Here is a 17,379-nt window from a genome sequence, read left to right as displayed (position 1 = left end):
GAGCCTGCGTTGCCGCTGACCATTCCATCGACGGAGGGGAAGCTTCCTTTGAGAGCACCATCAACGGAAGGCAGACCGGAGCCTGCGTTGCCGCTAAGCATTCCATCGACTGAAGGAAAGTTTCCTTTAAGAGCACCGTCGACACCGGCGTTGTTGTTGGAGTTCAGCCCGGGAAGCTTGCCCTTAAGATCGCCATCAACATCGCCGACAGATCCACTGACTGAAGGAAGGCCCGCGCTGCCTCCGACACTCGATCCAATGTTGGGCAGACCCGCAGAGCCTCCCGCACTTGAGCCGAGATCCAGGCCAGGAATGCTCGACGACCCTGACGGGAGTGGAGATCCATCAAGCTTGCCGCCAGCACCTGCATTCAAATCAAGGCCAGATCCAGTGCTTGGTTTAACACCGGAGCTCAAATCTCCGCCAATGTTGGGCAAGTTTGAACCGACGGAGGGTAAGTTTGACCCAACAGAAGGCAAGGAGCCTGGGAGTTTGCCACCTGGAATGTCGAGAGATGGGATTCCGGCATCGGCACCAAGAGAAGGGAGGTTAGAGCCAACAGAAGGCAAAGAACCTGGCAAGTTCGCGCCAGGTAATTCGAAAGATGGGCCATTACCGAAGGGAGATCCAGTAGAAGGCAATTTGGGGACGATACCAGACCCAATGTCCGGGGTGCTGATAGATGTGCTCAAGGGCAGTGGGTTCTTCACGCCACCGGATCCAAGGGGAGTACCAATGCTGCCGAGCGGCAAGCTGGCGTCGGGAATGTTTGCTGAGGGCAATCCAACGCTTCCCCCAACTGGGAGACCTCCAGCGGGAACCGGGATGTTCTGCGTTGGGAGATCTGGGGTGCTGACAGAAGTGTCGGACGGGGTTGAGCTTCCAGAACCGGAAGGAGTGGTAGAGGCAGGCTCTTCTCCGCCGTTGTTGTCATCGGATCCGTTGCCCTTCTCCTCCGTCGCTGCAGGAGAGGCAGAAGGAGCGGTGTTTGAGCCGCCGTTGCCAGAGTTTCCGCCCTCAGAGCCCTTGCTGGGCTCGCTCGAGTAAGAAGACTTGGATGGTGTAGATTCACCAGGGTAGTATGCCGGAGCCGAGTCGGCAGGGGCATCACGCAGCTGCATGATTGGGCTGGCAGCAGCCAGGGCCGCGAAGGTGACGACAGAGATACGCATCTTGGTGGTCGTGCAGACGTTCAATCAATCAATAAAGAGTGTGATTTGCGGGAATCGCAAAGAGTCAACGAGCGTGGTGATTGAACGAGTGACGAGGCCGAAAGTGAGTGATGGTCCTGGTGCCTTCAACAACGTGGATGAAGCAGGGCATATATATGTGATGGCCATGCTGCCTACACCCCTTCTCTTCGACGCCGCTAACGTAGCTTGGAGTCTGTCGCTTGGGATCGAAGGCCTAGAATGTAGCGTAGAACTGCAATCCGAGAAGTTAGGAGGCGTGTATGCGGCGCCACAATTGAACCTGAGCGTCCGGTCGTGTCGTGCCCGCAAACACTGCTACCCACATGTGGTCGATAGTTCCATGGGGCCGAACCATAACAGGGATGTTTAATGTGCTCGCTGCTTGCGGGAAGCAGCGCGGCTCGATGTGGAACTGCGGATGTCAATCCGGGAAGGACTAAGCATTTGACACACCGTGCTTGAACTCAAGATCGGTAGTAGTGCCTAGTCAAGAGGCTATCGAAATGCCGAAGAGCAAGCACATCATCTCGTTGTAAATCCGTGGCGTCTGGAGACCTCACAAATCCAGTTGCCAGACCATCATTCCTGGCGTAGTATCAGTCCAAAGTTCGTATTGACTGCTTGCCTGGGAGCATTCCATCAAATTGGCCACATCTTAACAGTGGACGGTGGGCTTCGCCCCATGTGCGCGCGGCAAAATCCGCCAACGTGTGGTAGATCTAGCCCCTTCCTCCAGTAGATTTGTTGCTGTGTCCATAAGCGACCGYTGTCCAAGGCCTAATGCAATAGCAACCGGAGAACAGTCCGGTGGGCTTTCATTGGCAGAGGTTATAGGTGGCACCGCTTCAGCTGGCATAAAAGTACCATTCCAACGGACATGTTTTGACTATCGTGTGAAGTCTTGTTCTCATGAGCTGTCTGGCCGGCAAGAACCACGCTCGAGCAGGATTCTTCGCGACTTGCTCACCGTCTCTACACACAGCATGTCAGTGAGAATTTCGCGAGAGAATTCGGGTTGAAGGATCCACACCAATCTCCCGCGCGAACCAGGAGTATCGAACGTTTGGACTTGCCTCTAAACGCGAAGATTATAGCCGGAAGAGGCAGAGTAGGAAGAACAATCTTGATAGACTTGAGCTTCGGGTCCGGCGCGGTACACGCCGAGCTCCCGTGCTGCCGGTGAATCCCGACACCAGAGCCGGCACCCCAATGGTAAGGTAGCACTAATGAAGTATCCCCTTTCGTTCGCACAGGGCAAAAACTCTCTCTGGTCCTTTGGCCTTCTGACGTCTAGGACATCCTGATGATGTTGTTGCCAAAGATCATCCTGCAGATGAGCATGGCGACGATTTTGCATAGTTGTCCTGGAACATCAGCATCTTGGCACATCCTATCGCCAACATGCCCTGTTGATACATCTACCTAGGCAACATCACAACGCAAAAGTCGATCGCACCGCCACAACATTGTTGTGCCAGATTCGGACGTGTGGAGATTCCACCCTCAACCTTGTCATGTCCAGTGGCACATCTCCGAGMTGCGCGTTGCTAGCACCATAGTTGACGTAAGCTTTGTGGGTTGGTTTCCCTCCGTCCGCTACTGGTCGTGACTCGTGCCTGAGAGATCATATATGTGATCTTGGTTCAGCGCTGATCTCGAGGCAGCCATTGTTGGGTGAGCAAATTTCCATCTGGATTGTAACCGCAGGATGATCTCGAAAGAGGAAACAATCAATGCACCGCCATTCATCGCCTTAAACTGAGCATTGTCACGACGTAACCACAGAACGAAAGCAGTTTGCGCCAAGTCTCCCGGAAAGGCAACACCAATTTCGCAGTTCAAAGGCTCAATCAAGGAATGCCAGATTCATTTTTCGTGGTTCTAAGCTATGTAATCGCCAGAGCTATGAGCACTCAACACAGATGTCGCATCGAGCTGCCTGAAGAGCGCCTATGCTTGGACAAGGCCGCTCATTGCTCTCCTGCCGCTCATGAGAATCTTCTAGTTAGAGCTAATGTCTGAGTCCGAGTAGATGCAAGCATCYGAAGGACCGGAGCCCAGCTTTTTGGGCTCGTTTCCAGGCGTGGTGCCMTGGTATGACACCTATAACGAGACATTAGTCGCTGGATCGACCAGATCCCAGTTGCGATGCAAGACTTACACAGATGTCATCAACGTCAGAAGCGACAATGTTGGTAAAGGTAGCCGTGTCGCCGAAGTTGGGGTTGATACCGGCCAAAGCCTTGCCATCCGTGGCGCTGATGTTGTCGAAGATGACATGTCTCTCATAGCTGGACTTGCAGTTGCCGCAAGCGCGGTATAGCTTGCCGAACCCGTCGACGGTGAAGCCGCTGACCGACATGGTGCCTGCACCGTTGTGCTGAAGCACTTTGTCTTCCTGTGCATGGAATCAGTACTTGTAATCTCACGGTAGTAAGGGCAGACTTACAGCGCCGAATGCACCTCCTCCGATGATGTTGGTGGTAGCACCAGCGTCTTGTTCCTTGATGGTGAATGCGTCCTCACAGACCGCAGACCACCAGACATTGGTGAGCGTGCAAGACCCAAAGCAGTGGACGCCCTCAATCTGGTTGGGGCCGATTATGACGTTGGACAGCGAGCCACCATCCTCGATCTCGAAGACGGCGTCTCCATCACCACCTTCTGACTGGCCAGTGCATGAAACACCACGATCGAACATGACCATACCTCCATCAAAGGACTCGCCGGCAGCAATGGTCTGGACGGCAGAGAAGGCAGAGGAACCAGACGATGCTGGAAGGCCGCCTCCGGGGGCAGCAGCAGCTTTGGAAGGAGCAGAAGTTGTCGTGGCGGTGGCTGTCGACGACGTCTTGGAAGAGGTCTTCGACTTCTTGCTGCTGGAAGATCTCCTGTCGCGGGGGGACCAGCCGGTAGGTGCAGCGGAGACAACGCTGGCCCCAGTGGGGAACGCTCCAGTGGGGAACACTCCGGTAGGGAACGCTCCTGTTGGAAAGACTCCAGAGCCTGCAGCGTGGGCGGCGAGGCCTTCCGGGCGATGACGGGCTGGAGAGGCTTCGGCACCAATGGCAAGTGCCGCGAGAGCGACGGCGATGTACTGCATTTTGRATGCGCTGATTGCTGTCAAGGCTGTATAATGGGATGTAATGAAGGAATGTGAAGCGACCAGTCGCTGAGTAAGGTAACGATTGTGATGAAAGGAAAGTCGAGAGCTTGGTAACYTGGTGGTAGAAAGGATGGCATAACTGATGGGTGCACTACCATTTTATAGATCAAATTGCCTTGCAACTTGCGACTCTCATTATGAAACTGACAGATTCATTCAGCCCCACATCGCATTGGCCTAGCTCTTTGCTATCTGTCCGATTCTGTCGCACGGCATGAACTTGTTTCCATGGAAGGGCGGCTCACAGCTTGAAACCATCGAGTAGAAGCTTGTCTGTTGGAGCCGAGATAAAGTGGCAGTAGACCAAGCTGCAAATGGGCTGCGCGGCCGTGTTGGGTAGATTAAAATTCGCTTATAGTCCACGGACGAGTGACGACGACGTTTGCAGGCCATGCAGATGCAACATGTTCTCCTTCTGGTTCTTCGATTGTTCGAAAGCTTGTCATACAATTATCTCGGTCCTGGCGTTCCTGTTACCAGTCTGTACCCAATAATGGAGCCATGCTTATGACATTGAAGAGGGGACCGGCTGTACTGCTGCATCCTGACCAAAGTTCGAGTATAATAGATCTTCCATCAAGTTCTAGACCAAGCAGGTCTCGGCATTGGCTCTTGCCAAAAGGCAGTCCGCGCACCAGTCAGATAGAAGCGCCTGCAAAGCCAGTTTACATACCTTTTGCTTGAGAAAATCTGCTTCCATGCCAAAGGAGTGCACTCAGTGCGCATAGTGGTCTGCCAAAGTCGACCGGCCAGCCGATGAAAACAGCCATTCGGGCCGCTTTTGACCTTCCGTTCTTCGCTTGCATTGAGCAAAGGCAGGCCGAAGATATCAATGGCCTGCACAATCTCTCGGGTCTTGAAATTTGAAATTGACAATCGAGAGATAATGTAATTGGTCGACTTTCCGTTTTGTTGAATGCATTGGTGGAAAACGTGACACGCTATTGAGACTGATTGGGAATACTGCATCGTCTTCCTGCGGCCCGCAACTCCCGCTCAGATGATGGGTGATCATGGGTCCCACATGGTTTGGTGATTGAAACTTGACAACTGCAGTCTACTGTCTGCCGGAGTTCCGATCGATCATGTCGCTAGGAGGTACAAGCAAGGAGTAAGGAGTGCATCGTCGTCCTCGGCTATTTGAAACGTGAATTCWCCACGGCGCTAGGAGAGGTGTGACTGTGGCAGAGCATGGCAGATTTGCGGAGACCAAAGCCGGGTCACTTCTGCGTTGAGATGCCGATAGTGGAGTGTGACTTGCTCTCCTTGAATCAGAGGATTAGAACGTGGTTCTGCATGATCTGAATGTCGTTGCTCGTTGCTGGCGACGAGTTCAAGTGATGAGAAGGAAGTGTAGGTGAAGTCGAGGGGACGGGAGTTTATGCAGTTTATACTTTTATGTCGGACGAATTTAGCCAGGAACCAAGCTCACATGGCTGCTTCTGACGTCGCTCAATCCTCTCCTACACTTTGCAGTTGAATGCACGCGTGCTATAGCAAAACATGCACGCTTTGTATTAATCATGGCTGAAACGCAGGCCCAGGCCGAACAAGCGCTGAAGCCAGTGGAGCCCGCGCTCAATCTCATCCCCGTATGGCAATGCAAACTGCAGCATGAAGATGATAACGAACCGTGGCTAACATGCCGCCCGCACGCAGGTAGGTCTCAAGGAAGCCGCGCTCGACTCGCCCACATTCCGCGCCACTTCACTGCACTTTTCCGACAACATCGATGCCGTCGAGCGGTGGCTGGAGGGATATGTCAAGGCGGYGGCGCGTCTGGTGGCCGACGTGGCAGCCCTCGAGGCAACTGTCAACGCCTTCCTGAGCCAGTCCACGCCGCCAGCCCAGATCAGCGAGGCCGTGCTGGACCACGACTACACCTTGCTTGCCATGCGAAGATATGGTGAGGGCACACGAGATTTTTGGCAGAGCACGTTGCGGGGGGCGAAGCGCTATGACAGTGCCGTTGTCGACCCCATCAAGAGCTTTCTGAACAATGACCTACGTGCCTTCAAGGATGCTCGCCGCGCATTGGACGGCGCGCAGAAGAGCTTCGATGCTACCATTTCCCGCTATCTAGCCCAGAGCAAGACCAAGGAGTCGTCCTCGCTTCGAGAGGATGCATTTCAACTGCACGGCGCCCGCAAGGCATACCTGAAATGCAGCATGGATTTCGCGGTTCAAGCTCCCCAATTGCGTGCGTCCTTGGATCGCCTTCTCGTCAGAATCTTCTCCGAGCAGTGGAAAGAGATGCGTGCCTCGCGTGAGGCCAGTGCGGCGACCTTCACCAAGTGGAGTGGCGAGATGGAACGCGTGAGAGGCTGGAGCAGGGAGATGGAGAACTCGGAGCGCGCCTTCAAGAGAGAGCTGCTGGCAGCGAGGCGTCAAATTGAGGACACTGCAGAGAACATGTTCAGGCCGTCGCGAGAGCTCGAGGACTACGCTGCATCCACCGTGCCTTATCTGGGCACTGGYGCGACTTCAGCCGTGGGTACCGGTAAAGCTACGCAGGAAAGATCCGAAAAGCAAGGATGGCTGCTTCTCCGCACAGTCACCGGCAAGCCTGCCCGAACGGTATGGTCCCGCCGCTGGTTCTTCGTCAAGCATGGAATTTTCGGCTGGCTTGTTCAAGGCATGAGATCAGGAGGTGTGGAAGAGAGTGAGCGGACGGGTGTTCTGCTGTGCAGCGTTCGACCCGCATTCCAAGAGGAGCGTCGGTTCTGCTTGGAAGTAAAGACAAAGGACAACAGCATCATCTTAYAGGCGGAGACACAACAAGAACTGACCGAATGGATCTCAGCCTTTGAGATGGCCAAGCGAAAGGCTTTGGAGAACCCAGCAAGCATAGAGACTTCCAACGGCGTGCCTGGAATCGACCCAGCCTTCGCCATCAGCCAGCCTTACGCACCAGAATTCGCTGCAAAGCTGGGCGATGGTCATCTACCGCAAGGGAGCGAGGAGGCAGGACTGGCACTGCCCGAGCGAGAGGGTGCAGGGTTATCAAGCCGAGCGAGCGTCGACATCAACCCAGCCCGTCGAGTGCTCAGTCTAGAGAAGGATAGTGAAGGTGTCCGAGAAACCATCCGTGAGGGAACCCGCGATCATGCCGCGCGCATTATTCAAAAGCTGGACCTTCACAAACGGTCCACTGCTTCGCCACAGCTAAGCCAAGCACCTACTCCTGGAGGTATAGCATCGCTGATTTCAGCGAGCCACAACATATTGCCTGTCGGGCCGGGCTCTCCTCCTCAGCCTGTCATATCCGAGAGCATGAAACGCAATTTTACACTGCCCGCCGGCGTAGTTCCCACTAGCATACCAACTACTACGCTTGCTCCCTCGACGCTGGTCAACCCCCCTGCGGCCACCAATTTGAGCCACACTGCTGTAGTTGTTGGTGGTGAACGAGGCGGCGGTCTGGGACGTGCAGACGGATCGGGTATGCCTTCAGGTATTCTAGCCAATTTATGGGGCAGCAGCAATTGGGGCTATGTCAATCGCTTGGGTGATGACCTTAAGCCAAGAAAGCCCATCTCACAGCCTAGCAGTCCCTTATTACCAGCAACGGCTATCTCGCAGGACGACTCTATCGTCATGGAACATACAACGGACCCATTAAAACAGTCTACACCTCTCTCTGAAGCGACCGATGCTCCTCCTGGTCACCGTAAGACTCTCAGTGTTGGACATGGAGCTATCTCGGCCAAATATCCTGCGGAAGATGGTGCGGATGAATATCCAAGCTACTATCCTTTACCTCTTAAAGCACAGAATGCCCAGTTTCACATGCTCTTTCCTGCCGTCCCGAGGAGCGAGAAAGTGGTGCTTGTGTTCCGGGCGACCTGGAATCCAAACGAACAGCAAGWGTTTCCTGGACGAGTATATGTCACAGAGCGGGAGATTTACTTCTTCTCCAACCACCTTGGTCTTGTACTGATCACGGGTGTGAGCTTGAGTTCAATAAGCGAGGTGACGGCGGCGCCTGGCCGTGATTGTGACTTCCTCTACTTGCATGTCGCGGAAGACAAAGCACTTGTGGATGACGTTCGAAGGACTACTATCAAGGTCTTCTTGGAGCCTCTGAGACTGTTGCAGCGGCGACTCAATCTCCTGATCCGTAATGCAGAGGCCGAAAGCMCTGCGCCGCTTGAAGACCTAATCAACACACTGATCAAGATGGAGGTCGAGGAACCTCACCGAAGTTCGAGTGTCGACAGTTGGGAGGAAGTGACACGTGATCATGATCAGCCCGGGCACGGTGACCCAAGCACTCCACAACGAAGACGAGAACGCAACATCAAAGCCAGCCTTCGCATCGACGGTAACCTTTACGGTGAGACTGCGCGTACGGGTAGAGAGATTCAACGATTCAAACTGCCCGCTCAGCCAGTACGTTATGCCCCACAAGGCATGCGAGCGAATATCGCTCGTGACTTCAGTGTCAGCGCAAAAGCCCTCTTCCATGTCATGTTTGGAGATAAGAGTGCAGTCTTCCAGCTGCTCTATTGCAACCGATGGTCCACCGTCATCGTCCAAACTCCATGGACAAAGTCTGCACCCGGAGGGCAGTGGATGAGAACCTTTTCTAACCAAGCCCAATCTACCGAAGTAACTCCACCCGCAGCCGATGTCCAGACTGTTGACATCTTCAATGATCATCTCTGCTATGTCGTCACGAATGTGAAACAACCTTACCGGCTGCCATACGCCTCGCAGTTCATCCTCACCACGAAGATGGTGATTACTCACACGGCTAAGTCCCGATGCAAGTTGGCCATATTCCAGAGCATAGTCTGGCGCAGAGWACCTAGGCTGGGCTACTTCAAGCGGCTCATCGAACGCCAGGCTTATAACTCGCTAGAAGCCGATGCATTGGACCTTTCCACGGTTGCACAGGATCAGGTAGCGAAGCTTGGGAGTCACAGCAAGACCAACAAGGCTGTGGATATCTTCGGAGGAATCGGAACGCAGACCGTACCACAGGCCACGCAGATTGATGGTAGTCAAATACCTCATCTGGGCAAGTCGCTCGCAGCCGTCAAGGCAGGTCAAGCTGCCCCGCCATCCCTCAGTGGACTCGTAATCAATGATCTGCTAGCGCAAGCTTTGGGGGCTGTGAGCATGGTCTTTGATGTATTGATCGCATTGGGTAAAGGTGTGGTGGCCTTGTGGAGTGCGCACATGTTTCTCGTTGTGATCCTGGCAATCTCCGGGTTGTGGAATGGTTGGCACTCTTGGAGAGACGGCATGGCATGGTGGCACGAGCGCGGAACTGCCAGATTCATGAACAGGATCGGCGTGGGTCCAGATATGCAATTGGCGAAGACTGTCTGGCTGCGGGATATTGAAGAACTTATCAAGTCTCCGCACGACGTCAATTCTTCGACGAGTGTGCCCACGGAGGTGAAAAAAAGCTGTCGGACCATGTTTGGGGAGCAACTGGCGCTCACGAGCTCTTTAACCATCGGCGAGGATCCTCCTGGCATGAAAAGACTGAGGCTTGCGCGGGAGACCATGGCGAGGAGGAGACATGATTTGATGGTCGCTCTGAGGGTCGTGAATCGGGTTGAGAGGGATGTGATTATGGCCGAGTGGGAGGAGTGGGTCAAGGGAGAGGAGCGAAAGTGCAGGCGCATCGAAGGTATGCTGAGGTCGAAAGACCAGAAGGAAGGATCATCGAAGTCCGAAGACGAATTGGATCAGGAGCTCGGTGAAAGTTTCAGAGACTACTGTGCAAGCTGTCGAACAGAGATGGCTCAAATTGGTAGTGAGGATGGTCAGGGCTGGTTATTGGGCTAGGATTAATGACACCCCCTAGTTGATTGACATCCATCACTACGAACGTACAGATCGTTTACGTTTGAACATGTGTCGAGACTCATCCTGGGAAACGAGATGTCAGCTCCGTTCACCTTGCGTTACGCAGATTATTGCTGTGTTGACTAAAGTTATGATGTCTACGTAACGCCAAACAGCGGCGTCGACCGATGTCGTTGTTATGATATGCTTTCGATGTAATATCAATATCAGCACTGAATGTCAATGTTCAGTGTAGAAGTGATGCCGCAGCTTCTGAACCTCAACGGCTTTGGAGARCACTACCCCAACCCTAACCCTGAGAGAAGGACCCAAGGAGCATGCGTGAGATCATCAACATTCTATAAATTGCAATGACAGAAAATGTTTCACGAGGCACAGCCTCTTCCCTTTAATCATCAACCTGAACACGGATGTCCCCACTGATCGTCCTCGAGCCCAGACGACTAGAGCCCGAGCCCTTCTCGGCCCTGACACGCTTCAAACCTGGCCCATCTCTCTCATCGATGATACTGACGTCCTTGCCCTGGATAGATGTTCCACCACTGATTGTTTCAGCAACAATTCCACCTTCCCATTGCGGTGGATACACAATGTTGATGGAGCCGCTGGTGGATGTCGACCTGTGTTCAGTCGATGTCCCTGACCATGAGCCTGCGGGATAGGGAGGCAGAAGATTCAAAAACGTTTTCCCGGACCGGGAATCAGTATGGAGACTTGTACGCTGCTGGTCGATAAAATATGGTAGCAACTCCGCCTGAATATCACCCGATTTCGAGTGTGCAGAGAATGCAGTCCCTGAAATGTAAGTACCACGGATTGGTGAGGAGACCGTCTCGAGTGTCGTTCGAAAGTGTCTTGGAGGCAATTGCTCTCCTGTGAATGGGAATCGTATATCGATGCTGCCAGAAGTAGACAGTGCTTCAAACTCTGCAGGTACAGCATGTGCCGGGTCTGCTGGTTTGGGATCCACTGTTACGTCGACATCGCCGCTCACTGTCTTGAGATGAAGGAGATCACGGAGTGCAAAAGCTCCTCGAATGGTTTGCGAGCCGAACTCAATCACCAGTCTACGGCTGCTCCAATAAGCGATCTCACCCTTTCCACTGATGGCGGTGAAGTTAGAGTTGCCGTTAACATCCAAATGTGGCTGCTCCGTTCCAGGAATCTCGTCAAATAGGCCATCCGTAACGATAACGTCCAGATTGCCAGTCAACAGGGCCCAGTTCTCCRACTCAACGCCCGGCCGAACTTCTATACCAACGAATACGCCAAGACATGATCTCTCATAGGAGGCGTTGGATGCTCTCTGCAGATCTGGCTTCACAAGAGCCAGATTATCGCCGTCCCTGATATAGTTCGACCTCGTGACGTAGAGTTCCGATGTGGTCGCAAAAACAATCCTTACTCGAATGTCGACTCCCTGATCGAGCTGAGTAGAAGGTTGCACGTGCACCGTGCCTTCGACCTCTTCAGACATGGGCAAGGTCTCCGTGAACCCCAGTAACTCCGTGAAGGAGAAGTTCCGAGGCGAGGGAAAGTCGACGTGTTCCGCTTCGCTGTAGTATTGATAAACACACTGCGAGTCCGGAAAGTACGGTTGAGTGACCCGAGGAGGGAATTCTCCGTCGCCTGTRCTGTTGTTGGGTGTCTTGGGCAATTTCGGCGTGGTTTCATCACCTTCCCTGCCTTTATGCCCATTGCCTACGGCTTGCGAGAGTATAGAGACCAACAAAATGACTGCGATAACGAGAACCTAAACAGAGTAAGAACGTTAGCACGTAAGGTATATAGACATCGCACTAGTGCAGGTGTTAAGACAAGCTGCAGCAGTCCTGGCATTCGAGATGTCGTACAGTATTGCATGTTGAGAAAGGACCGCACCAATTAGGCCGGCATCTTCGTTGGCGATTGTCTTTGTGGGTATCAGTCAGGAGTCCGGCTTCCTCATCAGCTTCCAGTGGCACAGTATCGCTCATACTTTGCTGTTGAGCCGTGGCTGGTGCAGCGTTATTAGTCGATTGCTGGAAGCTACCATATGTAGGCTGATTCGCGATTGCTGTGGCATAGTCCGGTGGGCCCATAAAGAAGTTGGACACGTCTGGTTCCGACCATGGCATGGAAGTGGCCGACAGAGCTGGCGAACTCAGCTGGGAAAGTTGAGCTGCAGAGGAAGCGCCCATCCGTTGTTCTACGGCCGCCTCTTGCGCCTTGGATTGTGCTTCCGACATGCTTGGTAGATCACCAGTGTTTGTGTCGCCAGTCCGCGAGCTTGCGGCGAAGTCATGGATAGCCGAGTCCCCATCGGAATCATCGCCTGCCTCGAACGATGAGTCGCTGAGATAATCGTCCGTGTGGTATCCTGGACGTGCCATTTGAGGTGGAGAATGCACAAAGTCTTTTCTGCTTCAGCTTGCCATATTATGCTGGGCTGTGTTCACACACTATGTGCGATACCTGTCTTAGGCAGCAGAGATAGGGTAGATTGCCCTACATAGATGTATTGGCGGGGTCGATGGTCCCGTGCTCCCATTGACAATGCGTCCTTTAGCGAGACCATGCTCGATCTGGCAGCGAAGGATGCAGCGCGGTAAAAAATTTAGCGGGCAAGGGCAATGCATGCAAAGGAACCGAACGGAGGCAGATTGGCCGTGCACGATTTTGACATCATCCATACCAAGATCAGGAAAGAGAAAAAGTGGGCAAGGAGTTGGAGATGGAGAGTGCTTCGATGGAGCAGCTCGACCGTGAAGGTTGACGGCTGCAATCGGCACACGGAGTGGCATACCCTGGAACATTTTGGCAATCAACCTGATTGTTAACCGGGAACGGTCCCGTCTCTGAGATGGACAGGCGCTCTCCGTGACCCTAAGGTAGTTTGACAAAGTACTTGATCAAGTCTGGAAAACCGGCACGACCTTTGCGCCTCGCTAAATTGAATAGTCTACCTTCTATAATCGGACCCGGCCATCCTCTGCTCTGCCTCCAAACCATCGTGAAATGGCGGAGCTACTGCTATCCTGGTCGTTCTGCATCCATTTGGGCGTGGTGAAGGCACTTCCGATATTCCTGAGCACTTCAGAAGAATCAATAGTGTTCTTCACACGCTCCCCAAAGTCGTGGTAAAAGTGTCTTGCGCTATCGTCCTGTTCCTCCTCGTGATTGGTGATTGAGTTGAATTGCCGGTTCGCTTCTCGAACATGCTCGTCTCGATAGACGGACGTTGTACCATTTGGGGTCCTGCGCGAAGGGGTGGAAACCGCAGCAGTCCGGCTACTACCGCGCTCAACGTCGAGGGAAGCTCCTCTGCTTGCTAGACCGAGGGTGTCCTCGCCGCCGCGCGCCTGCACTTCACGCTCGATCAGGGCCCGGCCCTCTCGCCAGCCACCAGTTCCAAACCCTGTTGGATTCTCCTCGCTCTCGTCCTCCAACATCCCAAAGCCGAAGATGCCCTTGGCTTTGCCATACAGATTGAACGACGTAGCAATGACGGGGATGAGCAGGACAATCGGGAAGAAGGTGCTGAATCCTTGACCGAGAGGTGTCAGGTTGATAAGCTGACCAAGGAAACGGAAGAACATTGTTTCCTTGAACAAATTCGGAGGCACCATCGTGATGAAATTGTATGAAAGTGGAACTGTCAACTTCGCAACTTGCAGGCTGTACCAAGTTGCGCTTTCTGCGTACGTTTGGCGCTTGACGAGCGCTCTGTTGCCCCACACCTTGACATCAGAAATCGCGTAGAGTGCGCTGGYGTCCATGTATAGTAACCATAGAGCTGCGATCAACTGGCCGCCGAAGTTGACCTTTGCCTTTGACTTGGAGTGATGCACCACACTGAGACCAATGACCGAAAGTTGCGGCGCAAAGGACTTGACGATCTCGCYCCAGACGATGAGAATAGATCCTACAGCAAGCATACCGGCTAGGCATTTGCGAAGAGCAGGAATGACGTTCATGTGAAGGTGATAGCGCATTGTAGGGGTCAGGAAGCTCGAGCGCCCCACCCAAGAGTCGCGCCTCCGGTCAAACTCGAGCTTTCTTGATATCGCCGAGTCTAGAATGGCTTGTGTGTCCTGCGCTCGTTGACACAAGTTGACCCACTCGTCATCGAAGCGTGCCTTGCGATGCCGGGCACGCTTCAGCTTCCGTGTCAAGTCCGCAAGGTATCGGTCTGTGACCACGGACGGTACAGGAGGATTACTGGCCAGTGCAGCAGCAGGATATCCCGGTCTCATGTCCGGCAGGGAGGAGGTTTCGGCCAGCTCATCAATCCAATCCTGCTGCTCCCGACTTGCACCGCCTTTGTGTCTCTTCAATTGCACCACGGTAGACTCCAAGATGTCCAACTTTTCTGTAGCCTCATCCAGTCTCTCCTTAATCTTCGGCGCCTTGGTCTGCAATCGCCGTAGTCTGATGCTCACATCTGAATTCATAAATAGCCGCCTGGGCAAAGCAACCAGGCCATGTCCCATCAAACCAATTGCGAGGGTTAGACCCCAGGCATAAGCCAGCGCCATGATCAACCCTTTGATGCTTGCAACATGAAATCCATTCTCCCAGATGAAATACACCAGGCCCAACACAGCAGTTGACAAGACCATCAGCTGATAGCGCGCATTGGTACGGAGGGAGTCTATGATCCTGCTCCTGGGATCGCGGTATCCCGAATCGCAGTATTCGCCCAGCAGCGGCAGCACAAACCAGCTCAAGAGGAACGTGAGCCAGTATGTGATTCTCCATGTCACCAGAATAACTCGCTCGGGCAGCCATAAGGCGTGCTCGGATTCGTTGCTGTCGGCGGAGGCGAGATCGATGGGCACGAGGACAACGATGCTGCAGGGGAGCGCGAGGGCCAGGAAGACGGGCAGCAGCAGATAGGTCGGCGTCGATCGAAGGGGCAGAAAGTGACGAATGACCAGCAGCACCAGCAGCGCGATGGCGAGCACGGCCGTGACCGCAAACACGTTGGAGGCGGCGGACGAGGCCATGTCGAGGTGGTTGATGTGAAGGGAAGGAATGGATTGGGCGCGTCTTCACCCAATCTCCATCATGATAAGGTATTCTCAATAATTCGCCCTGGACAATAGCAATGTATGGTATAAGGAGGACCTTGGAGAAGTGGGCTGTGACGACGACTCGGACCAACAGGGATCGGATGCCGGATCGTCGGGCTTTGGCGCCGTTGCACGCTCCGCTCCACTCGCCGCGTTGGCCGTGCTTGTGATAGGCGGTCTTCTGTGGTGATTAGACATCGAAATCAAAGTCGAATTGTTTTCCGTCAGATTCGTCCACAGCATCTGCAGTGACAGTGACATTGACAGTGATCGTGACCGCTACAGCTACAGCCACAGCTACAGTCCAACAACATGGCCCAAGAGATCAAACAGTGAGCACTCAAGCCTGGAATTCGCAATGCCGCCCGTTCAGTCAAAGCTAAACAGCCACTTCCTAGGTGGGTGACGGCTCAAGATGGTCTGGAGAACCTAAGACTCCAATCGGCTGCCATGCCAGTGCCAAAGGAAGGCGAAGTGTTGGTGAAGATCAATACCGTCTCCATCAATTACCGGGATACGGAAGGTGAGAGCTGGAAAGAGCAGTGGGCATCGTCACAGCCGCTGATTGATATATGCACAGTGATCATGGGCTTGTACAACCACCACAAATCTCTTGGCGGAACGGCCGATGTGGTGCCCTGCTCCGACATCTGCGGCAGCATTGTCTCGCCCGGCACGTCTTCGTGGAAGGAAGGACAACGTGTAATGGCCATATTCAACCAAACTCATCTCAAGGGACAGGTCAAGGAAGCACACATGTCGTCTGGTCTTGGACTTCCGCTGCCCGGCTGCTTGACAGAGTACCGCGCATTCCCTGCAGACTCACTGGTCGCCGTTCCCGATTACATGTCCGACGAGGAGGCCTGCTGTCTGCCCATCGCTGGTGTAACAGCCTGGATGGCCATCAATGGGATGCGTCTATTGGGACAGCCAGCTAATKGGAACGAGACTGTCCTCATTCAAGGTACGGGTGGCGTTGCCATCTCTGGACTCCAGATTGCAAAGGCCAGCGGGCTACGGACCATTGTCACCTCATCTTCAGACGCCAAGCTTGAGAGGGCGAAAGAGATCCTGGGCGCCGACTTTGTAATCAACTATCGCACAAAGCCAGAATGGCAGGAAGAAGTCATGCGTCTTACCGATAACGAAGGTGCCGATATTATATTTGAAAACGGTGGAGCGCAGACCTTGCGTAAAAGCTTCGACTGCGTAGCCTTTGGGGGTCTGATTGACTGCATTGGCTACCTCTCCGGTAAGGAGGACGCTCCGGGAGACAGACTCAACACCAATGTGCTGGCCCTAAGGAGAAATGTTACCTTGAAGGGTATACTCAACGGGCCTCGCGAACGCTTCGAGGAGATGACACAATTTTATGCCAAGCATGAGATTCACCCTGTTGTGGACAGAGTCTTCAAGTTTGAAGAAGCAAAGGAGGCCCTTCAATACTTGTTCTCGGGAGGACATTTCGGAAAAGTCGTCGTTAAGGTCGCTTAGAAGCTCTGCAATGACTGATTCGGGACTAGGGTACGGTGGTCTTTTAGCGACTTCCCTGCAACAACCCATAAATAGCTTTTTAGAATGCACTACTACTCTTAGCTTTACCTCGGCGCCGGAGTTAGAGTATTGCAGCGTTTCCTACGCTATTATATCGTATTATACATAAGGTTTCGATATAGCAAGAGTGCTAGGCTATATAATAGTATCGTAAAGATTTGTTCTAGTTACCGTTAGTATATCGACACTCTTATAATTTTATCTAAAGGCGTTGCCTTATACCTATTGCTTATCTCTTTTCTGTTTACCTATATAAAGCGTAGAGAGAAGAAGGCGTAAGCTAAGGTGTAGAGATATCGTAAACTAGTGTATATTATATAATAGTATGTTCCTCTAAGAGCTATAGCTTAATCTACACGATAAAAGGCAAAGGTACGATATAAGTATATCGTGAATCGCAAACGCTAGTACAATTCGAAAGCTATATTATATACTAACTAAGAGGGAAGTCCGTTAAAGGACCGGATAAAAGTGTTATATAAACTCTAGCTAACAATTCTAGATAGTAACGCTATCTATAGTTAACGTATACCCTACTCTTAACGGCGCTTTAATCGATTACGCGTACGATCCGCTAGTAGCGCACTAC

The 17,379-nt window shown here is 53.0% G+C and overlaps 6 protein-coding genes; 2 read left to right on the top strand and 4 right to left on the bottom strand.

Annotated features, from left to right (window-relative positions):
- Positions 1 to 1,172, bottom strand: part of RCC_02997 (uncharacterized protein) — a gene marked incomplete at both ends in the record, with an annotated part of 3,938 nt that extends 2,766 nt beyond the window's left edge. The window contains one exon of the mRNA XM_023768290.1: positions 5 to 1,172. Within this exon, the coding sequence (XP_023624058.1) occupies positions 5 to 1,172 (1,168 nt within the window).
- A 2,022-nt stretch (positions 1,173 to 3,194) lies between these two features.
- Positions 3,195 to 4,296, bottom strand: RCC_02996 (related to pectate lyase; the record flags this gene model as incomplete). XM_023768289.1 has 3 exons in its annotated part: positions 3,195 to 3,296; positions 3,355 to 3,591; positions 3,643 to 4,296. The coding sequence occupies 3 exons, from the start codon at positions 4,294 to 4,296 to the stop codon at positions 3,195 to 3,197; spliced, it is 993 nt and encodes a 330-aa protein (XP_023624057.1).
- Positions 4,297 to 5,882: 1,586 nt separating this feature from the next.
- RCC_02995 (related to Snf1p protein kinase interacting protein (SIP3 protein)) lies at positions 5,883 to 10,161 on the top strand (the record flags this gene model as incomplete). XM_023768288.1 has 2 exons in its annotated part: positions 5,883 to 5,951; positions 6,019 to 10,161. 2 exons carry the CDS (start codon positions 5,883 to 5,885, stop codon positions 10,159 to 10,161), a joined length of 4,212 nt encoding a protein of 1,403 aa, XP_023624056.1.
- A 409-nt stretch (positions 10,162 to 10,570) lies between these two features.
- On the bottom strand, positions 10,571 to 12,554 carry RCC_02994 (uncharacterized protein; the record flags this gene model as incomplete). XM_023768287.1 has 2 exons in its annotated part: positions 10,571 to 11,935; positions 12,036 to 12,554. 2 exons carry the CDS (start codon positions 12,552 to 12,554, stop codon positions 10,571 to 10,573), a joined length of 1,884 nt encoding a protein of 627 aa, XP_023624055.1.
- A 576-nt stretch (positions 12,555 to 13,130) lies between these two features.
- Positions 13,131 to 15,170, bottom strand: RCC_02993 (related to LMBR1 domain protein; the record flags this gene model as incomplete). The annotated part of the gene is made up of 1 exon (XM_023768286.1): positions 13,131 to 15,170. The coding sequence occupies one exon, from the start codon at positions 15,168 to 15,170 to the stop codon at positions 13,131 to 13,133; it is 2,040 nt and encodes a 679-aa protein (XP_023624054.1).
- A 378-nt stretch (positions 15,171 to 15,548) lies between these two features.
- Positions 15,549 to 16,730, top strand: RCC_02992 (related to NADPH quinone oxidoreductase homolog PIG3; the record flags this gene model as incomplete). XM_023768285.1 has 3 exons in its annotated part: positions 15,549 to 15,568; positions 15,635 to 15,759; positions 15,817 to 16,730. The coding sequence occupies 3 exons, from the start codon at positions 15,549 to 15,551 to the stop codon at positions 16,728 to 16,730; spliced, it is 1,059 nt and encodes a 352-aa protein (XP_023624053.1).
- Between the last annotated feature and the right edge of the window lie 649 nt (positions 16,731 to 17,379).

This window comes from Ramularia collo-cygni, assembly GCF_900074925.1.
Source record: "Ramularia collo-cygni strain URUG2 genome assembly, contig: RCC_scaffold03, whole genome shotgun sequence".
NCBI classification, from domain to species: domain Eukaryota; kingdom Fungi; phylum Ascomycota; class Dothideomycetes; order Mycosphaerellales; family Mycosphaerellaceae; genus Ramularia; species Ramularia collo-cygni.
The sequence above is the reverse complement of the archived record's forward strand: the minus strand, read 5'-3'. Positions and strand labels throughout refer to the sequence as shown.